This window comes from Octodon degus, unplaced genomic scaffold (assembly GCF_000260255.1).
Source record: "Octodon degus isolate 3935 unplaced genomic scaffold, OctDeg1.0 scaffold00250, whole genome shotgun sequence".
NCBI classification, from domain to species: Eukaryota; Metazoa; Chordata; class Mammalia; order Rodentia; family Octodontidae; genus Octodon; species Octodon degus.
Window position 1 is genome coordinate 1,545,676 of NW_004524826.1, and position 23,908 is coordinate 1,569,583.

The 23,908-nt window shown below is 36.6% G+C and overlaps 1 protein-coding gene across 9 annotated transcripts in view; it reads left to right on the forward strand.

Moving 5' to 3' along the window:
- The window catches only part of Dcaf6 (DDB1 and CUL4 associated factor 6), a 169,501-nt gene that overhangs the window by 99,568 nt on the left and 46,025 nt on the right, over positions 1-23,908 (forward strand). For 3 of the 9 annotated variants that reach the window (XM_023706302.1, XM_023706303.1, XM_023706304.1), the window contains exons 10-12: positions 1,836-2,096; positions 10,959-11,099; positions 18,822-18,881. In XM_023706302.1, coding sequence (XP_023562070.1) covers positions 1,836-2,096; positions 10,959-11,099; positions 18,822-18,881 — 462 coding nt within the window. The remainder of the gene's footprint in view (positions 1-1,835; positions 2,097-10,958; positions 11,100-18,821; positions 18,882-23,908) is intronic. The other 6 variants (XM_004646043.2, XM_023706305.1, XM_023706306.1 and 3 more) reach the window with 3 other exon arrangements.

Consider the following 23,908-nt stretch of genomic DNA (forward strand, 5'->3'; position numbering starts at 1 on the left):
GCATCTTGTACAGCAATTAACCACTAGGAAGAATGTATGCAATGTGTTAATTATTGAAACTGTCCTACCAATTTGGTTTGAAACTGTGTCATTACTATTTGTTTCTCAATAAAATTATGGGAAAAAATGCATAATTGGAAAGAGTGATTAATTAATTAATTAATTTTTGGTACTGGGGATCAAACTCTGGACCTTGTGCTTGCCAGGCAGTTGCTTAAGGGGCTGAGCTATTTCCCCGGCCCAAGACTATTATTTTTTAAGAGCAGACTATATTTATTGGGGCAATGAAAGCTCCTGTCCAAGAGAGGGCTGGAAGAGGGGCCTGAATGCGTTGTCCCCTGGGAAGCTGTCTCTTCCAGGGACTTTTATAGAGTACAACTATGCAGTGAGGTTGGTTAAGATGGAAACATAGGAACTCAGGTGGGCATGAGGTAGGACAAAACTATAGTCAACCAATGAGATTACAAGCACCATTGTTCAGGTAAAGTTGATTAAATCTAGTACCAAATGAGGAAGCCAGTGACATAGCAAGCAGGCATGAAGATGGGACAGGGTCTCTTCCTGTTGGGGGTTGGGTTAGTGACTTTTTTAGGCTCTTTCAAGGTGATTGATAGCTATTTGAAGTATCAATCCCTGATGCCCATCCCTAGGGAAGTTTGTAATTCCATTTGTTTACTTTGATCTTGAGCTGTGGCCTAAAGTGGGAGGTCTGTCTCTTCCAAAGTTGCAAAATCACCTTGTCTTCCATATTGTCTCCTTGAGGGCCTGGTCCTGTCTGACTGCCTATGATATTTCTGTCCAATTTAGCTGCCTACAACATTCCGCCCTCTGAAGAAGTAACCTGAACTGCTCTGAGGGAACCATAGGTGATGACCTCTCTGGCTTCTTCAGGCTGAAAGGGGTCATAGTTGTTGACCAGCAGTCAGAGATACTCTCCAGAGGTTTTACCTAAAGGCCCTCAATAGACACGAGACATTCTTATCTTGGGTAGATGTATAACTTTGAATCTGGAGGAGACAGAGCCAAAGAAACAATTAAACACGTATGGGCCAAATGATAACATCAACAGGATAATTATGAATGTAGTAACAAAGATAGGGTGCAGGGGACCTCAGCATACCATTGACCTGATGTCTAATGTCTTAGACAACTATTGAGACATTACAAGGATCTGGAATGTAACAAACTTTTAAAGTTTGTAATTATAAAATGACTAGGTAGAACTTTTTGTAGGTCAATTAGCAGAGATCTCTTAAATGTGGGGCTTAATCCCCTATTTATCTTCCATGGCTGTTGGATGTTGCCTCAAACTGGCCTACTCTATTAATTACTGGGGGCACATGAATTGCCAGGCCTGGGGAAAACACTGAGTACTCTGCTGTTTGCAAGTGGAGCCACTGGCTCTGCAACTACTGACAAATCTGCATGAGCATCTATTAAACGTTTAACAGGCTTTCTCCTTATATTGGCAGTTAACATGGGTTCTCTCAGGCTGAGAGATGAAAACCCATGACCTCATCAATCTGAAACTTCCTCTAGTTACATCATAAACACTTTCTTTTTTTCCTCTCTAGCAGCTTTGGACTTTTTTTTTTACATGAAATATCTTTCTCTCTGCCAAGACTGATTATTTTAACAAAAATATTTTTTATACCTGTTTTTACTCTCCTAGATTAGCTTGCTTGGTCAGATGACCTAAAGCACTAGTGGTTGTTACCAATATCCTGAAATAATACATTTGTGTATATGTACAAGTGTATGAAAGATGTCTTTTTTAGAATTGTTGGTTTTTAATGCATTTAAAATTTGAATTTTCCTTAACATGGTTTTTGAAGGTGGAACAAGTCAGCTGGATATTTCCACTCTTCCTGCGGTCCCATCCAGTCCTGATCTGGAAGCAGGTGAAACGTCAATGGATGTAGATGCTCCAGCTGAGCAGTTTCTTCAGCCTTCTACATCATCCTCTGTGTCTGCTCAGGCTCATTCAGTGTGCTTTTCCACTGGAAGTCCCCGCTCAACTTCTTTGCTGTCTTCTCCAGACAGTGAGCAAAGGCAGTCCGCTGAAGCCTCTGGACACCACGCGCATCATCAGTCTGGTAAGGATGTTATTCTTCACCTAGGCTGCTGTCTACCTGGTGATTTCTGATATTGAAAACTTTAGTCTTTTGTGGGGTACCAAATGATGACACCTTTGTGTATGAACAAGTGATCAAAATGATATGTAATTTATGATCATGTAACTTAAATACAAAATTTAGTTGTGCCTAGCTTGCATGAATTGTAGCAGATAGCTGGAATGTTCAATTTATATTTAAACTACCCAGTAGATGATGATGCTTTGACATAGACCATTATAGATAGAGCAGTATTTTATAGACCATTATAGTCCAAAATCTTTCTACATATATGTGTAATCTTTCTATATGTGTACACACACACATTGTAGTGATAATGAGGGGATGTAGCTCAGTGACATAGCACCTGCCTGGCAAATGTGAGGTCCTGAATTTGATTTCTGGTACCAAAAGTAAAAAATCATAATGAGCATGTAGCTCATTATTTATTAGTTCCATTGTATATATGTTCTTTATTATTTTTCCTTGAATTATGAAAATCTTTCATTACAATTGGTATGGCAGATTCTGTTGTCTCTTGTCAACAATGTAATGCCTTTTACCAAAAAAATTATTCCTCCAATATTTACATGAAAAATAATTAGTTTACCAAATTGTCATCTTCTTAACTAATTCTAATTCCACATTTGTGAATTAAATATTCTGGAGCCTAATTGTTTTACTTTTAAAAAATAGATATTTAATATACTAATACTCCATTTCAGATTATAAAACTAATCAGTAATGTATCAAGTACTACAGTCACTTTAATTATTGAAATTAAGAATTTTTTGATGGTCGTATAACTATTGAATTATTAGTTAGCACCTTTCTGTGCATGGTTTCCAAAAACAGAAAAGAAATACTCTTAACTGGGAGATTATTGAGAGAAGTTTGATTGACTAAACTATGGTATTTGGAATGTTTACATGTGTCTAAGTATTATTACCAAGGCAATATTATATGAGATTTAATATATAAAGATGAATGTCTATAAATTGTTCTGACAGTGGCTCTTTCATCCTAGAGTCCAGTATTTCAACAATAAGCACTTAACGTATTTTGTTTTGCTTTTGTTTTTGCCCAGTCTCTTGTTGTTGCCATAGTCTTCAGTCCAGATGATATTATGGGTATCCACTGGTTGAGGCAGTGGGTGGAAGTACCAGCCTAAAGGACACCTTGCTTGGAGACAGAAATAAGCAGCTGTTTTTCTGTCTTGTACTTGCCTCTTTATGTAAATGTTTGTGCTTTCCTTTGTATCATTTGGATTTTTATCATTTTTATTACTGAAGTAAACAGACAATGGGAATGTGAGAACTGTGGTCAAACTCAGTCTGCAGCTAAATCACTGAGCAGCAGAGAAGAAAGTCACAAATTTTCATGGTTGCTTGACACTGTGTTGGAGCAGTCTGTTGCTGTCCCAATTTATACAAACCTTTTTAGCTTGCCCCTTCATATCTCTCTAACCTTTAACTCTCCTTGATCCTTTCCTGCCTTCAGCTACTAACTTTTCACTAACTTTTCATTCACAATGAAAAGCACACATTTTCCTGCTATTGAATCATTGAACTTACCACATCTACATTCACACTGTCTATGCTAGAAGCAAAAACATATTTTGTAAGAAATCCATGTTTTCCTGTCAGGTCCTGCTGGTGCAGTTCCTGTCCCTGTTCAGCTTCCCACTTTGTTGCTTCTCCTCCACTATTATGTCAAATTCGCTTAGCCTTAAATGTGCTCTTACTCCCAGTAGAAAATACATTCTTACCCTGCCTTGCCACATAGTTACTCTCTGCCTCATTTCTCTACTGCTTTCATAGTTGAGTCCTTGGAAGAGTTAGTCACATATACTATCTTCATTTTCTTGCCCCACTCATTCATGACCAATCAAAATATTTATTTATTTATTTTTTCCAGGACCTTGTGCATGCCAGGCAGGCTTTGACTCTGAGCTGTCTCCTCAGCCCTTTCAAAATCTATTTTTAAACTTTTTTTCCCAAACAAAATTTTTGTCAAGTCACTAGTAACCTCCATCATTCCAAAGTTAGAGGATATTTGTCTGTTAGTATCTTACTAGGTTGTTTTCTTTTTTGTTGATTTTTTTTTCCAAGCCAAATTACATTTAACCTAGTCTGACAGTGATTTCTTCTTTTTTTAATGTTTAATTTTTAATTTTTGTGTATTTTTAATGCAGGGTCTGCAGTCTCACTACACAGATTTGACTCATAGTGATTCTCCTGTTTTTAGCCATTCGCCTCCCAGGCGGAGGATTACAGACGTGCACAGCTGCGCCCAGTCTTGACAGTGATTTCTTAAAACATTTTCTTTTCTTGGCTTTTAGGACATGTTTATTTATTTATTTTAATGAATTCTCATAGTGATACTCCTGTTTTTGGCCTCCCCAGTCTTAGTGACTGGCTCAGCGTGCCTGGGGCTGGGGCTTGTGCAGTATGTGATACCAGGGATCAAAGCCCAGTCCCAGGGCTTGCCACATTTGTCTTTATATCCTTGTTAACAACTGTGGCTGTTTTTCAGTAATTATTGTTCGTATTTCCTTTTCTACCTGCTTCTAAAATTTATAGTTAAACCTGCTAATCCTACTTTGTTTTCTTCTCCCTGTATACTATAACCTTTCAACATTTCTCATTTCTCCATAGATTTTAATTTATTGCCTCTTAAATTTAACTCTGAAAAGATGTATCAAACAGTCTGATCCTATACCCTGAATTCTGTATTCCTTTTTTTTTTTCTTCCTGTATTTTAGGGAATGGTCTACAGGGGGTTCAGAGTCTCACTACTAGATCTGACTTGTAGTGATTCTCCTGTTTACAGCCTCCCAAGTGCTGGAATTACAGGCATGTGCCACCATGCCCAGTCTCTTTTTTTCATTTTTATTTTTATTTATTTATTTTTGGTGGAACTGGAGATTGAACTCAGGCCCTTGCGTTTGCCAGGCAAGTGCTTATTCTACTGAGCCATCTCCCTGGCCCCATGCCTTTTCTCAATTGCTGTCTCAGCCTGCCCTGGGGGTGGGGCTGGTGCCAGCACGGCATGCCATGGGATTAAACCCCCGACCCCTGTGCCTGCTTGCAGGCGCTTTAATTTGCTGAGCTATCTGCCCAGCCCCTGAATTCTGTATTCTTATATCCATTTACTATGTGGGCTTTTTTTGTTGTCATTAAACTCTTAAATTTAAGGTGTCCTAACTAAGACTTAATCCAGCCTCCTGCTATTTCTGTCTTTTGTTTTCATCTTAGTGCTTTTATGTCTTAGTCAATTATAAGGCCACCTGCATATTTGCTTATTTCAATAACTCATGAGTTATTCTTGATTCCTTTTTCTCAAGCCCCGCATCCAATTCATCAACAAATTATATTGGTTCCATATCTAAATTATAATTACTTCTTTCCACATCTCTGCCAGTTTTTGTCTCCTGATCGAGCTCATTGCATTTCCTCCTGCCCTCTTAGAAGCTATTCTCCATACAGCAGCCAGACTATTGTAGAATGTTGAATCAGATCATCTAACTTTGCAGCTTAAAATTCACCAGGGCATCTGATGCATTTAGAGATACATTACAACCACACACACACACACACACACACACACACACACATCAAAATTAGTGTGGACTTATAAGAAGCTCTGTGACTTGACCTTTGTCCACTTCTCTAGATTCTTCTCGTCCTACTCTTGTTGGTCCTTGGTGGTTGTTACAATCAGTTTCCTTTCTTTTCCTTTGATGTGTCAAATTCTCTTCTGCTCCTTCCTTCCTTTTTTATTTGAACTCAGGTTCTTACTATACTTTGTTCTTTGGTAGTTTTTCCTCCAGCTTGTCATGCAGCCAACCCCTTTTATCCCTTAGTTCTTAGTTCAGAGGTTATCCAAAAGAGACCTTTCATCACTACTAGACAAAGCCCCTTCCCTTTCTACTCTCCCTGAAAGTTTACAATCCAGTATAACCCTCTTTACTTCCTGATTGATACTTTAAAAATTGTGTAATTTTTTCATTTTGATTGATTTGTTTATGACATTTCTCTTATGAGGGTATGTTCTCACAAAGATAGGACATTGTCTTTGTCTATAATCTCTGTGTGTCTTTTTCCTCCATCAGTAAAGATACAAGAAGTGTGCTGGGAGACACTTAGTTATCTTTAAGCTACTGCAGGCTAGGTAGGGTATGTTTAGGTATGTTTTAGTCTTTAGAGTTTGGACTATACTTCACTAACTCTGGATATTTCTAGTGAGCTCTCAAAATTTGATGACATTTGGGGGAGGCACTGTGATTAGATAGCCAGTCATTTATCAGTTGGATCCCTTATTTACCCTATCCCGTTGAGTCCTTATGAGTTAGATAATTTTTCTTAGCTTTCTCTACAGAGGTTTTAAGGTTGACAGAAATATTTTCTAAAAATTATATGGCTGTATGTATAAATAAATAAGTTGGGGCCAATAAAAAAAGGGTGTGATTAAAAATAAAATCATAAGTGAGGTGAATATAAAAATGTATGACCTGAACAGTAGGACGTTGTAGTGGGCACTACAGAATTGGCTTTGGGTTTTGGAGCTGAGTTAGGAAAATAAATATACTCAAGTGTAATTCAGAATCAGTTGGTAGGTCTTTTCTCTGCCTCTTCCTTTGCTGCTTTACCCTGTATATTCTTTAATATTTTTGACTCATGTGTCACAGACCATTTGAAAATATGTTCTACATAGTTCAGAATTTCATCAGATGTCTTTATTCTTACATGTATTATTGTCTTGAAAATTTCACAGAAGAATGTGCCATTTAGAAAGCAGTTATAAAATTATATATTTAAAGCTCAGAAATATATGGTGATATGCTTAACCCATTGTAGGTTAAAAGGATATCTTCACCATAATTTTATTTTTTAAATTTTAAGTGACTATAGAATATTACCATCTTTTCTCTAATAATATAACTATTATATGCCTATCAGACATCTCTAAGTTATATCTTCTAAGCCTGGAAATGTTTTCATTAGTTATATCTTCTAAGCCTGGAAATGTTTTCATTAGTGTGATATTAGTGTGATATTTATAAATTTTTACATTTTAAGCATCTTATGAGTATTAAGTAAAGCAGTTTTTCTAGTGTTATAGTTTAGTTTTTTCCTTTGGCTTCGTTTTAACCTTAAAGTATATGATTAGAAAAAAAAGATACCTTTGGGTTGTACTCATGAGGCATTAGTACATAAAAATCTCAGGGTGGGGGTCTCCTTTTGAGAAGTGAGTTTCTCAAAAGGCGTCTGTCTGCCTGCCTGCCTGCCTGCCTGCCTGCCTGCCTTTCTTTCTTTCTTTCTTTCTTTCTTTCTTTCTTTCTTTCTTTCTTTCTTTCTTTCTTTCTTTCTTTCAGGTTCCGGAGATTGAACTCAGGACCTTGTGCATGTTAGACAGGCGCTTATGCCACTATGCTATATCCCCAACCCTTGTTTCTAATTAAGTAGTTCACTCAGATCATGAGAATTCAGTTTGTTTTAGGTAGAAGATCTGTTTGTGAATTTCTGCTCAATTAAAAATACCTCTGCTGAAGCTTGCAGATTTTTTCAGGTTTATGAATAATCGTTAGATCTAAATTGATTCTATTGAAAAATTGTTGGTACCTGCGGGACCGTTGTACAGGCTATCAAATCCCAATTGGCTAAATTGTAGTTTCCTTAAGTAGAATCAAGGTCTGGTCAGTCTGCCTATGAACTATTTACAGAGTAGAAATAAGTGGAAATACTGGTCACCCTGGGGAAACTGAGGGGGTGAACAGAGAATCTTGGAAGTGAAGGAATGAGCAGTCCCAGAGGAAGAAGCTACAAGAGTCACTAAGACAAGAAGCAGTTTGGGACTGGAAGACACACTGATAGCAGACAGATAATAATTCAGGGTCCATGGCAGAAGTCCCTACAGATCATAGAGGCGTGACATGCGCTTAGACCAAGTGGCCCTTTGTTGGATCAACTGTAGCTAGTTTCATTCTATCAGTAGAATTAAGTCGTTAGGAAGAATATCCTGGAGTTTTTCAGGAGAAAACAAGAATGGGATTAGTAGTTTTAGGAGACAGAAGTATAATTTCCTCTAGTGGTTCTTGATACCTCGTTGAGTTTTTGTTGTCATTTAGAAAACGCAACTGAAGTATTCATTGTATTTTTTGTTTTGCCCTTATGTTAACAAAAATGAATTCTCTAAACAGGATATACATTTATAAATATAAATGCATATACTAATTTATAAATGATAAGTTAGTATATGTATTTTTAATTATATGTGTGTACTGTGATAACAAACTGCTAAGCAGAATTGTTCAATCTGATAGACCTGGTTCAAAGTTTTAATGCAATCCTTGCCTTTCCTAGTGAACTGTGTGGTGACTTCCTAGCCTCACCTTTTTTTTTAAATTTTAACCTAAGTGGACAGCTGCCATTCAACCAGCCTTACAAGTCAGCAGAAAAGACTTTAAGTAACACTGGAATGCTTGATTAAGCAGCTCCTAATATCTAGACTAAATCTTGATTTTCCAAGTCACAGACCATTAGTGTCTACACCTGGAACCTGTTCTTCACTTGCTCTCGCTGCACTGCTTAGTGGTTCTAAGCGGGAGACATGCCTTCGTTATAACATTTTGGCTTCGAAAGAGTTTGAAACTCCACAGTGATTTTTTTTTTGTCTTTCACGTGGTCTCCAACTTGCCATCTCCTGCCTCAGTAGTTAGCCAGTCAATTTTTTATGCACCTACTCCAAAAACTAGTTCCTTGTCTTAGCCTCTGGAGCCCCTATCTTGTCCTCTACTCAAGGATGTCTTTCCTGTAATTCCCCACTTTTTTCATGCATTATCTCCCCTTCCAATTACCCATTTACCATCAGAATGCAAACTTGTGCTCTAATGTCCCAAATTAAAACATGTGAACCTCCCTTGACTCTTTCCCTGTAGACTATCTTCTGGTTTCTCTGTTCTTTACTCTCAGCAAGACTTCTGCAGAGTGTACATGCTTTGTGTCTCTTGTAGATTCTCGCCCCTTCTCTAGATCTCACTACAGTTTGGTTCTGGCCCCCATTATTACACTGAAATAGCTCCTTTCAAGGTCATCAGTGGTGTACACACCACTAGAAAATCAGTGCTTAGATCTCAGTCCAAATCTCAGTCCAGTATTTGATATAATTGCTTGCTGTGTCTTTGATCCCCCTCTGGCTTTTATTTGTATTCCTCTTAGAGAATCTTCCTCTCTTACGCATTAGTGTTCTCTAGATTCAGTTCTTAGATCTCTTCTCTGCCATCACTTGTTTTCTGGGTAGCTTAAAGTGACATCACCAGTGTCACTCCAGTTTTATATGTCCTGCGTTAGTGATGGCAGACCTTTCAGAGCTTCAGTAATACAAAGCAGCCACTGTGGCACATGTGCCATAAATTCATCACCAATGACCTAGGAATTCTACAGTGTTAAAGTTCAGCCTCTACTGATTTTTTCCTAATTGGATAGCTATTTTTCCTTTCCCAGAAAAACTTTTTTTTCTTCATTGTTCTTTATTGCAACAAATGACAGCCCTGCCCTTCCTGTTACTAGGCCAAAAATCTTTGGGATAATTCTGTATCTAAACCATCAGCAAGTTCTTTCTTTACCTTTAAAATATGTGGCAAACCTTGATGAACTTCTTTCCTGGGCATTTTCACTGTTCTTTCTTCTACATGGAAAATTATTCCTGCAAATATCTGTGTGGCTCACTCCTTCATATCCTTGAGGTCTTTATTTGAAATGTCACCTTACAAGAGAAGCATTTTCTATGATCATGTATAGAATAACAGTTCTCCCCTACCACCTGCATCTCCTTTACCTCGCCTTGCCAGCTTAATTCAGCAGCAGTTATCACCATGGGACACATGGAAACACATATGTACACTGTGTGTATAACGTGTGTGTAATTCATAACAGTTTTCTCCTAAGAGACATACAAACATGTATAATCTGTGTGTATAATTCATAGCAATTATCCTGATAGGACATATGCAAACACATATATACTCTGTGTGTATTTATATAGTGCTTGTGTTTTTGTATTTGTAAGTACCTTTATTTTCTTCAGAACATCAACCTCACAGAGACAGGGAATATTTTGTTAAATGCTTAACTTACCCCCAAACCCTTATACATATTAAGTATTCAACAAAAACCGCTTTCCAAACACTCTTCTCAGAATTGTGTGGTGTTGTATTTCCTTTTTATCTTCATGTAAAGGTTACGAAAATATTACCTTAATATTTCTGAACTAAAAGAAAAGGTAAATGATAATTTTAACAAGTAATTCACTTTTTACAGAGTTGATAATTTCCAGAGTTGTTTCCAAATGCATAGCTTTTTATAATTTTAATTATCATTTGATAATTTTTATTTTGATAATTTGCATTTTTATAATTTTTACTATCAATTTCTTATAAAAACAGAAAATTAGTAAGGAAAGAAATGTTCAATTTAAAATCTTTTGAGCTAGGGGTGTAGCCCCCTGATAGAGTGTGTGCTTAGCAGATGTGAGTCTCCAGATTCAATCCCTAATACCAAAAGTGCAATAGTGTTTTGCCTATAGAGACTTTATTTTCATCTTGCTTAATTACTTAAATATTCTTAGGAACATTATATGTCTAATTTATTGTAAAGAGAAGTATTTCAGTGGTTGTGCATATTTTGTCTCATAATTTAATAACTAGTAATTTGTCAGTAACTTTTTAGTATTCTTGAGACATGTTTTATTATATCTTTCCTCTCTTTAATGATTAATCAAATTCTTATTATTATCTTTTGTTTCATTACTCTCTTTTCACCTTTCTTTTCCTGTCTGTATCAGAATTTTTAAGGGGGCCTGAGATAGCTTTGCTCCGTAAGCGCCTGCAGCAGCTGAGGCTTAAGAAGGCTGAGCAGCAGAGGCAGCAGGAGCTGGCTGCTCAGAGCCAGCAGCAGCCCTCCCAGGACCCCTGCGCTCCAGGTCGTTAGTTCATGTCACTTGTCCTTGAGCAGCTGATGGAATTGTTTTTAGTACTGCTGTTTTGTAATAAGATGCTTCCCTTTCTCATTCAAAAAAAGAACTAATAGCTTGCAGCTTATCTCCTTCCTTTGTGCATAATGCTGTTCAACATCTGTCACAGAGGGCCAGGTTGGTGGCAGCATTTGCCAGGATGTGAATCTAAAATAATCCCTTATGTTATTTGTAATATATTTGGAGAGGGATAGATATTTATTACTTTTACAGCTGGTGAGCTCCCTTTTAATAATTATCTAGTGAATGTAGAGCCTACACTGATATTTTTGAAATTTCCTTTATGCTGAATTGAATTTGCTTATGGGATCTTAGCAACTGCCTTTTCTTTTTTCTTCTGCTTTGATAGATTTTAGAATTACAGTGTTGTTTGGCTATGCTAGCATGCTGATTTCGTCATTCCCTTTGTCATTATTTGAGCTTTTCAATATTTTCTTACTTTTTCTATACATAATCAATTCCTAGTATGTAAGGTAGCAAGAGTAGTCTATGGTGTCATTTTCCTGTTACTACCACAATAAATTCTGGCAAAATAGTAGTAATCTGTATCATTATAGAGTATTTTAATGCTCCAATTATATTAGTAAATTAGTATATTAGTATATTAGTTATTAGTTAAATTAGTAAAGGATATAGTGCAAAGTAATTATCAACGTGGTTCTTTCAAGATGATAATAAGGAATATAAATCCATAGTATAGTTATAATAGCAATACATTAATATTTTAGGGATGAGAATATATCTAGACTTGTCATATATTAATGACTTTGTTTTTTCTTTTAAATTTATTTTAAAGTTTCACTGTCTCACGTGTATTTCAGCCTGGCTCTGAACTCACTATGTAGCCTAGGCTGGCCTCAAATTCATGGTGATTGTCCTGAGTCAGCCTCCTGAGTGCTGAGATTACACTCATGTGCCACTATACCTATCTTGTAATGAATTAATATAATAATAATATTAACATACTGTTTGATGTACTTTGTTCTTCCACCCTAAGTAGTATTTAATTTAGGTATTAAATACTTCGAGCACTCTGATTTATTTACTTGGAATTAGCCAGCTGCGTGTGTGTGTGTGTGTGTGTGTGTGTGTGTGTGCTAGCTATATATATAAAAAGCCCGATATCTATCTATCTGTCTATCTATCTATCTATCTATCTATCTATCTAAAACAACCTTCACTTTGGGCTGGCTAAATAGCTCAGCGGATTAAAGCACCTACAAGCAGGCACAGGGGCAAGGGGTTCTATCCTCACGCCTACTGTGCCAGCCCCACCCCCGGCCCGAGGCTGGGCGTGGTGGCGCACGCCTGTAATCCCATCTCTTGGGAGGCTGTAAATGGGCAGATCACTATGAGTCTGATGTAGTAGTGAGACCCTGAACACCCTGTAGACCCTTCCCAAAAAAAAAAAAAAAAAAAAAAAAAAAAAAAGCAACCTTCACTTTAATATCTGTTTCAGTAAGTGCTCTGTAACAAAAGCACATTATATGTTATTGTAGTAAAAACCTAAGGCACTCTGATATAGATATGATGTTTGGGGCAAATCATGGACTTGATCTGTAATTTAGTGTTATATTATTGGAGGGAATTTCAATCAGTCAAAAACTTTTCTAGTATTTTGTTTTGTTTTCCTTTAGGAATATCTTTTCCTATGCCTCAGATTTACAATTAAATGGGAATATTTGGCCAGATTACAGTGATGACATTCACTAATAAGTTTGCTGTGATTTCATGTTATATCTTAATACTCTAAACAAAGTATTTTGAAAAGTTAAAAGAAATCATGGAGTGTAAGGAATAGGGGCCAGGGACATAGCTCAGCAGCACAGCACCTGCCTGGCAAGTGCAAGATCCGGAGTTTGAGTCCCAGTATAAACAAAAGGAAAGAAATGCAAAGAATAAAAAAAAGAATAAAATACTCTTACATATATATCTATAATTTTGCAGGGTTTTCTTTTTTGGTAGTTTTTATACTAATCAAGTGCAGTATTAAAGTGGGTCTGAGTAGAGAGTAAAACTTTCAACATTAGCAAGTAGTTCAGTGTACATTGTGGATGTCAGAAAAATATTTGGGACTGCCAGCCTTTTGTATATTCTTTATATAAAGGTTGATGGCATGATCTCTGTGGAATAAATGCTATCTTCCCATTTCTCAGGATCATTCTAATTATATAGTGCCTAATTTTCATAACTAGTTCATTTGTGATAATCATTAAAAAGTTAGTTGAATAAACACTTCATCAGTTTTGAAGCTGGGAAATGTGTTGTCTTTTCTGTGTTATTAAACAACATTCTCGTGTCCCTTAAGCTGCTCACATGGTCCCTGACTGTTACTGCTCTGTGTATGTTTGTCCCTTCACTTACATAGTAAGGCACTTGCCTGTATCTTATGTGTTTAACACAGTGTTCAGGCAAGGCACTAATCTGTTACATGCCTTGTGTTCATTTGCTAGTGCTGCTTTTGTCTTATGCCACCCTCACATGTTATAGGAACACGATTGATAATTAAAGCTTTAAAAGCTTTTAATAAGGGGCAACTATCTGTGTCATTTAGTAAACTTGGGGGCATAAGGAAGAGTGAATTGGCTTAATGCAAAGCTCCTCATTTCAGAACACAAATTATAAAAATACAGAATAGAAATTAAATTTATGAAGTTAATGATTAGGTACAGTTTTGTATATGTGTATTGTAGACAACAGTTGATCCATTCTCTTATGATAGATCTAATTATCATTACAGAAAGCACCAAAATTAACCTTCTAGATTTTACTATTAGAAAAATATGTATTTTTTATGTTTAGAAAGTGTATTTTTCCACTATAACTTGGTATCTTTGAAGTATCATAAGTGATCATCCTGCCAATAAATGATATTTCCATTGCCCTTTTTATGATTCTTAGGTAAAAATTCAAAGGAGATATGATTATAATTTGGAAACCAAGAAATTCTTAAGCACAAATAGATTTTCTGCATTATTGTTGCTGAATATTTTTTTTTGGAAAAGGTGACACATTGGAATCTTTTGTAAAAGGCTAAGTGTCAGATGAATCAATCAACAATACCTGATTTCTGTAGGAAAGTAAGATCAGAGCACTTTCTGGAAGGTGAGATCAAATAGGAAGGAGCCTGGTACTGGTTAATGATAATCTCAAATGGAGTAGTAACTTTGAGTTATCAAGAATGATACCACTTTTGATTTCAAATTGCTGTTTAAGATAAGCTATATCTAATACATGTTAGAAGATTTTGGGCTTTTCTTTCCCCCAGCAATAAACTCTCATTGGAGTCTTATGGGGAAATGCTGATTTAAAACATGTAAAATACTATAAAAATGAAAGGAGATGAGTGGTGACCTACCTGCTTACCTCTCAGGCAAATCTTAAGCCCCTTATGTTCTCTGAAGCCTATTTTGAAAAGCATTGCACTAAAAGGATATTTGACACTTATAAATGATAATCCCTTAGAGCTAATTTTTCAAAAATACAGTTTTCAAGTCAATATATTTTAAAATATTACTACTTTAATTTTATAAAATTATGTCTTTTTCTAGATTGTTAGGAAATGTACCATAAGTTATAGGAAGTATACTGTAACTCATTGTCAAGACTTTTAGGAAACATGTCATAACAAAGAACAAAATCTTTTAGTAATCACATCACTGGCTGAATTTTTGTCCCCAGTCCTATCCCTGAATGATCTCGGGCAGGTCATTTGGTTACCTGAGGCCTCAATTTCCCCTTCTTTAGGCTTACAACTTTTTTTTTCCACTTACGTATTTAGTACAGGGTCTTACTACGCAGCTTGGACTCATGGTGACCCTCCTGTTTTCATCCTCCCCAGCTCTAGGATTACAGGCATGCGCTGCCACACTTGAACTCTGTTGCTGGCTCAGCGTGCCCCTGGAGCAGGGCTGGCATGGCATGAGGGACCAGGGCCCTGTGCTTGCCAAAGCAGGCTCTTAGTCTGCTGAGCTATCTCGCCAGCCCCAATTTCCCCTTCTTAACTTATAGATTCTTTCACTTACTACTTCTGAGTGTTACTGTATCGAAGTCATTTCATGCTGGTAGTACTCAGGATTCTGCGTGAGCTATATATATTTTTATCCAGTGAATGCCCTACGCAGTGACAAAGGCATTTAGCTTTCCGGCTGATTTTAAGCCCAACTTTTTGTTTCCATTTCAGGTCCCCTGAACTGATGGGTTGCTGGCTCCTGCTCAGAGTGACAGCACCCTGTGGATTCTGCTGGTACTGGCCCGACCACCACAGAGCCCCACTGGAGCATGGAGCCAGCCTAGAAAGGGTCAGGTAGGAACTGTTTTTTCACTTTATGGCACGGTTTTGCCAATTGGAGAACAAAAAGTAACTTTTATACCCCTAAAGGGTATAAAATATTGGTGATTATTTTTGAAAAAAGGGCTTTTCAAAACTGAGCCATATTGGAAAAAATCAGCACTTCCCCACTCCTGTGCAAGCAGGCTCTATATAATGTCAGATCCCCTAGTGTCCAAGGTAGTAATTGCATTACGGTGCTTCCCAAGTTGGTTGATGTGTGTAGTGTGTGTAAGTACATAGTAAATCAGCTGTGACACTGTGCTAGCTCTACAAGCACTTCCCTGAGCAGCAAGTCCTAGCAAAAAACTGATGAATCTCTCTGGTATCTTTCTTTCCTTTTTTTTTTTTTTTGTGGAACCAGGGATTGAACTCAGGTCCTTGTGCTTGCCAAGCAAGTGCTTAATCCACTGAGCCATCTCCCTGGCCCTCTCTGGTATTTTTCATTCCATATCATATCTCTGAAAACTAGGAAAGTGGTAATAACATTGGTAAGACTCTGTATGTTATTTAAGTAGTGATAACATTAGTTGATCCTGTGTGTTTTATAAGTAATTTCCTTGGATTATCTCATTAAGTCTTCACAGGAACACTGTGTGGTAGGTTATCTCCATTTCGTAGGTGGAGACAGTGAGACTCCAGTAATTTGTTCCTGTCTACAGTGTTACTGAGAGGGAAAGTATATTCCAACCCAAGAAATCTGGCTGAAGAATTCTTACTTTTTACCTGTTATACTAAAATTGTCTTTTTCTATAGTCAGAAAAGTTCTGGTGTTGAGGAGCTAAAGGATTTTCCAAAGACCAAACCACTAGTTTTCTAGAAATTTGCAGTAATTGACACTAAACTTAGAATTGAATGAGCTGTTTATCTCTAACTCAAAAATAATATTGGAATTCTAAACACCTCAGATAAGCTAATTGTCCATATTGCATTTAGTAAAAAATTATCCTTGGGCCATTTACTCAAGTTTTTATTTTGTGATGGTGCTTTCTAGAAGACATTTCCCAGAGAAATGAAGTTAGAATATGCAAACAACTGAAATAGTTGTCTTAAACTAATAATTTTTTCTTCTTCACTAATGATATTCTGATGGTTATTGTGTTAATACTTAGATACATTTCTGTGAGAGTTATAATGACTTTTTCGGAGTACTTAGAGGTACAAAAGTATGTAACTTAAAATGTTTAAATGACAGTAAACCCTTCCAAAATATGTTCCATAGTCCTATAGTCATACATAAAAGGAGTAATAACCTAGAGGGATTTCTTCAAGGATTAGCCTTTGACATGTAAATAACAGCAGAGGATTTCCAGAAATGGACAGTATTTGTGACACACTATGAAACCAAAAAGGAAGCCCTTTATTAGTTCAGTAGTATTTTCCTGTCTTAAGCTTTAATATTTGAAGAGTATATTATTTCTGATGACTACTTTTAACTATTCTAGCAAAACAACATGATGGTAATGTTGAATCTAATTTCTTTAAAGATACATAAGAAGGAAAGTCAAGCATTGGAAATTAAGGAACTTTTTGAAATACTATTATACTCACTTTTTTGTGGTAAAGACCCTTTTAACTGAATGTTATGATGAAGAAATAGTAAGGATAAGTCAAAAGTGTTAGTCAGATAATTATCATGCTTCATCAGAAATCTAGTCAGACAGAAATCTATGAGCCAGCTAATTTGATATTACAAGCTGGAAGATTTAAAACAGATACAGATAGTACCAGTACCAGGATCGAGAGTTTTAAATGTACTAATGGAAACAATCAAATACAATAAAGTTGGTATAAAGCCAGGATATGTTGGAAATATCTCCCAACTACCCCGTTAAGGGTGACCTTCACTTAAAACAGCTACATTTGGGGCAATGAAAAGCCATTATGTACAATGCTGCTAATTAATCAAAAGTGTCCTATTAATAGCATTTATGAAAATGTAGAGCACAGACTATCAGAAATTATGAATTATTTTTACATTCAAGGCAAAGGTATGCATAGTACACACATTTTGCCCTTTTACTGTAACTCCACTGGGATACTGGAGATGAACCAGTAGGCTAGGAGTGAGCAGGGGCCACCTTCTCCTACAAATTGAGTAGCTCTTATTTGAAATACTTGGGGACAAGAAGTGTTGCATATTTCATATTTACTTCAGATTTAGGGGTACTTTGAAATACACAATTTGAGTTATCTCAGCTTCAGTCCAAGCCTGAACATGAAACTCATTTGTTTTCTGTCATCTTCAACACAAACATTGTAGGTAATTTTTTATACAATATTTTTAGTACAGTATGTTTTGACTATGAGTGATCTATATGAGGTTAGGTGCAGAATTTTCCGCTTCTGTCATGTTAACACTTAATAATTATAGATTTTGGAGTGTTTCAGGTTTTTGACATAAGAATGTTTAGTCTGTACTTTCTAGAGCTTTGGTTAGGTTACTAGATCTCTAGGCTCATGAGAGAGAAAGAAGATTGGGCCTAAAAGTATTGTCACTTATTATGAGAACTAGGTTTAGAATCAGTACTTACTAACTCGAGACAAGTGTCCTTTTCATCTTAGCACGTCAAAAGTAAAATCTAGTCACATAATAAATTCTTACACATGTAGTATATACCAAAGATTAAGAAAGTTTTTCTCTTTGTAGCCAAAGTAGAAATTGCAAAGCCCAGACCATTAAACTTTCTCCTTTCCTCTTTTTTCTTCCCCCACCAGGTCTCTCTAAAGAAACCTAAGCTTTCAGAGTATAGTTTTAATATGCACAATCTACTTTTAATATGCACAATCTACTATAGAGGTTTTTTTAAGTTATGTATGTTTTTGTAAAGGTTATTACTTCATTCAGTATTTTTCATATGAAACATTATCTCTTTCTGACATCATGACTTGAGCCCCTTGGTCACTTCATGGTGTAACCTACCCACATGTCACAAAGTACAGTGAGCCTCTCATTTCATGCTCTGAATCCTCCAAGGCAGTCTGAAAGCACCTAGAGGAGCAGGAGAGGGAGTCTGACAAGTGCAGTGAGTCTTCTGTTTAGTGGAAATACCCCATATGTAATTTATCCTGTACTTTATACCTGTCCTAAGTGAATTTGATAAAAGGTATGTGCATGGAAGTAGAATATTTTTTCAACTGATTTTGAAAGTTGCTAAATGCTTGCCTGGAATAACATTTTAAGCACATGGCCTTGCTTACTTACTGCTTGGAAAACCACACCACAGTACTTGCTTCCATTTCTCACCCTTGAACATTTGTTTCTTAAGCATAGAGTTGATCATGACATTGCTGTGCAGTTTTCTGCTGCTTACTTTTAAGTTGAAATCTCATTTTTGTTTCAGATTCTCCTTCTTCTGTGGTTAACAAACAGCTCGGATCCATGTCACTTGACGAGCAACAGGGTGCGTGCAACAGGAGATGCGCTATGCCCATCCATCCATAGCTATATTGCCATGCATAAACAAAGTTCCTTCTCGCTTTTACATAGCATTTCATTTTGATTATGGTCTTGTAGTCAGTATTTCATAGCCTAAATTACTCTAGATGATACTTGTCCACAAAGGGCCCCTTGGCTAAATTATGTTCTGTGATAGCTAATTTCTAAGTCGGACCTTTTCCTCAACTTTGAATTCTCTCCCCGTAACCATGTAGTAATAGATTAAACTATATCCATTTTTAAATTCTAGGTATCTGTCATAAAATTGTGTAGAGTTGTGGGTTTGAAGTTAATGTACTACCTCCTTGCTTAAGAGAAGTTATTTGAACATAGTAATATTCCATATTACTAGATTGCTGTAATGATGACACTTGGTTTTCTGTTTCTCTTATTGGGTAGTCAAATTTCTGACAGGTTTTACTCTAGGGAGAGATCAACTTGAAAACCACCTTTTAGAAGGAAAAATAGCTTACCCTTCTACTTTGCCCTTTGACTTAGAAGAGTTACAGAATTACCTTCAAAGCCTCAAGGAGAATCTAATGAAATGGCCAGGGTAGTTACTGAGCAGACTTTGTCACTAGCAGGTGGACTACAGTACAGAGAGGAATTGGTTGGTGAGGCCATTCCAAGAAAGAGAGGTGCCTGCGAAAAAGGATGAGGAAGGGAAGCCTGTGAAACACTGAAATTGGAATAAAAGTAAATGGTTTCCTGTCTTGACTCAGAATGCCCTGAAGTATTCTAAGTATTTTGAGATACAGTATGGTAAATGATGTTAATAACGTTAAGTGAATAACTTAAAATGATTTCACTCTTCAAAAAAGTGGATAGGTACTAATAGATTTTACAAATATTTTCTTTCTTTTTTTTTCTTAAGTTGTTTTCCTCCTCGAGACAAGCTTTTGCTGTGTAGTCCAGACTAGCTTTAAAGTTGCTATGTAGCCCAGGCTGGATTCAAATCTCAATCTCCTCTCTCAGACTTCTGAGTGCTGGGACTATAGGTGTGTGTCACTAAACCTAGCAAAAAAAAAAAAAAAATGTTTTTAAATAACAAAAAAGCTGTTAAATTTGGTTGGCTGGAAGTTTATGTGTAAGATGACTTGTCAACAGTAATGGGGAAATTAAATATTGCTGTCTTAACTATTTGGTATGAAATAGATTTAGTTTCAACTCAGAAATATGCAGAGACTAATTTTAAAACAAATTAGAAAACTTCTAAACATCTTATCTTATTTTTTGTAGATATGAGATGACATGTATTGTTATAATGTATTTTTTCATTGCTTTTGAAAGAGAATTAGTAAATGAATTCAAACACTAAGAAATTAAGCATGTTTCATTGCAGTGATATTTAAAGTGAAAACCCATTTATGGCATGTTATAGTATATTGTACGATAGCCAGATTACTATTCTATTTAATGACTTAGACTAATTTCCATAGAATTATATTGAGTGGTATAGTCAGTATAAGTTGGTGCTTATTTTACATGTGCTGTAGAATATGAAGAAAGAAAAGAATTGTGCTTAACTCCCAAAATTTTGGGGTTAGTGCTTGAGTGAATGGTGAAGCCATTTGCTAAGCTTCACTCAAGAATAAATTAAGAGTCTTTGGCTTTGGGGCCATGTAAAGTATGATATGTAATTTGGCCATATAAGTAGAGGTATGTAGTACAAGAGATCAAAAATGAGTATTTGGTAGAAACTACATTATAATAAACCATTATAGGTGTTGGTTTGTGATAAGACCTTTGAGCAGAAAAGTTTTAATTATGGGTAATATGTCCATATTAAATCTTAGCATTTTACATGCCTTTGTGTTCAGGATCACATTTCCTGACAATAGCTTGTACTTAGGACTTCAGAGGCTGCCTCATCACCACAGTGTCTCTGTTGGCCTTTTCACTTCCACTTAGGCTGTTGTTTACTCACTGCCAGTAGCCAGAGAATTTTAAAGATGTAGACAGATTCTTATTGGGTAGTCAAATTTCTGACAGGTTTTACTCTAGGGAGAGATCAACTTGAAAACCACCTTTTAGAAGGAAAAATAGCTTACCCTTCTACTTGCCTTAATATAAATAATATTCATAATATATATTCATGAATATATAATGATATATAAATAATATATTCATGCCTTAATTTTAAATGCCAAACATGAAGCCTAGCTTCTCGGTCACCTGCTCTTGCACCACTCACTCCTCCCTCACTGCCCTGGCCAGACACCGTAGCCTCTTTTCGATTATGGACACACCACTGCCCCTACCATAACTGCTTTTCTGTTAAGTAGCTTCTACTCATTTTTGGAATCTTATATGGTATTACTTGCTCTAAAGTAAAGAGACCTCCCAATCTTCAGTAGTTCTGCCCTCTTTTTCTTTCTTTGTGACTTATTATTTTCCCTTATTCAATTTGTATGATATTTTCACATAGGGAATTTTTTTTTTATTATCTCCTTCCCATATGCTTTAATAAATGTTTTTTTCATTCTCTCTAATATATTCAATATGTTTTAACATTTATATAGTGAACAGTATTTGTTGAATGAAAAGATGGATTCTTTAAGTAGTGGTAGCTATGGAAACCATATCAGCTTGAACAACATGATGAGATTTATATACTGGTAAGCTCACTTTGAAAGTGTTATGGATGATTGATTGGAAGATAGAATAGGATTAAAAATAGTAAGAGCATATGAGAAGCTATTGGAATAGTCTAGGTGAGAAATGAGGGATCCAGTCTAAGGCCATAGCAGTGGGAAATGAGAAATCTAAATTTTTAAGTATTAAATGGGACTTGAGTTGGGGATGTAGCTCAGTAGCAAAGCACCTCCGTGGCATGCTCTAGGCCAGTGATGGCAAACGTTTTACAGCTTTCCATGATAGTGAGCAACCAGCTAAAGCATGTGTGCCACCACTGCATTAGACCCTGGGTTTGATCTTCAGTGCAAAAATAAATAAAATGAAAAAGTAAAAGAATAAAAGACTTTGAAACTGATTAGTTAGAAATGAATGAGAGAAGCTAGGCTTAGTAGTGCAGACTTGTATTTCCAGCTGCAGCAGAGGGACCATACTTTGGAGCATGGCCTGGGCAACTTCACAAGGCCATATCTCAAAATCAAAGTAAAAGTCGGGTATATCTTTGCATACCCTGGATTCAATTCCCAGTACCACCCAGAAACAAAAAAACAAAAAAAAAACTTGAGCCTAATTAATAAAGCAATAAGATTTATTTTGGCCACAATTCTGGAAGCTAGGAAGGCACTGCATGTTCTTGACTCTTAAGGTACCAGTCTTTCTTTTGCATGAACTTGCTTTTTCTCTTACAGATGATTAGAGCTAGGTGTGGTGATGCGTGCCTATAATCCCAGAACTCTGGGAGACAAGGGGGATGATCACAAACATCTGCAATTGTAATCACATCTAACAATAAGAATAGGTGAAGAAAAATGAAATACAAATGTGATCAATAAAATCAAAATGTAAATAACAGAGTTCAGCAGGTAGCATATGGGTGAGCCTTCACTCCCCTTGGGCAGGAGCCACACAGTATCTCCCGGGAGATCTGAGACATGAATCTGTAGGAGTGAGGTGAAGGGCCGAGGAAGGGAAGAATGCAGAGAGGGCCGAGGCCCTGAGGTGCCACATCTCAGTGACCAAAGGAGTGCTGGTAGAACTGGACTGTCCTTTCACCCAGAGTAGGGAGGACCTGGAGGCATTTTAAGGGTTTAAATTTTATTTTTTTTTAAAAAAGGGGGGAAGCCTAACAAAGGAATAAAAAATGGGGGATGTGGTCTGATGTATTGAATAGGGTATGGAGAACTGATTTAAGGACTAAGTCAAGAGCTTCTTAGGGAAATAGAGATTTTGACCTTCTGATTAAGGTGAGAAAGATGTGAAAAGACTAGGAAATATTTCAGGTATAGGATAAATAGGACTTGATGAGGACAGCAGCAAGACAAGGGGTTGAAGGGAAGCCCAGAGTGTAAGATTCAGTTTTCATAGTTTAGGAATGTTAGTCTGGTTGGAGGGACAGAGACAGGACACATGTCTTTAGTCATTACAATATGGCAAATATTATACTCTTATTTTTTCTGAGATCATGCAGTCGTTTGGGGTACTCTGGGGAAGATTAATGGTTGCCTTTACTAACCAGAATAACTCCCACATTTTGATTGTACACAATTGAGTGGTGAATTGCTAAAATAGTACCCCTGGGAAAGAATGAAGGGGTGTGTAGTAGGTGGTGGATACACATGCTCAGTTTTAAATGAACTAAGTATGAGTTAACTAGTGTGAGACACCCAAGCGGAAAGTTGGCTAGGCAGTTGGTGGTGTGTGTAGCTACTGTGAGAATGGCTCTCTAAACATCTACTGATTTTAGTTGAGGATGAGTTGTCTGGACTCCACTGTGTGTGTTATGGTAGATCATAGGCATATTCTTGGAGATAAAGAAAGATCAAGGTTTTTAAAGGTAAAATGAAGAGAACTACATAAACTTTTAAAATGAGTTCACAGACTCACCAGCAGCAAGGTTGGATATGCTGTTTCTGGCAGACATGCTTGCAGAAATATTCTTTACATAAGGTTGCAGTGCCCTTTGTGCAAGACTGTAGCTTTCAGAGTATCACGTTAATAGTTATTAATCATAGGCATGTGTGCGTGAGCACCCCATCTTTATAGTGCCAGTTTGTTAAGGGTTTGCCATAAGTACCTGCTTTTTGATTGTAACATTCATTCATTCATTCATAGTGGTAGAGATTGAACCCTTTGCACTTGATATATCTAGCCCCAATCTTTGATTATTTTTTTATTTTGAAACAGGGTCTCACTAGCTTGCCAAAAACTTGGTATCCTCTTACCTTAGCCTTCCAGAGTTCTGAGATGCATACACCACCATGTCTGGCTGAATATGACAATTTTAACAATGCATATAGAGCTCAAAAAAAAATGTCAGCGCTTGAGAAGAGAATTGGAAGCTTTCTGAGTGTAAATGGT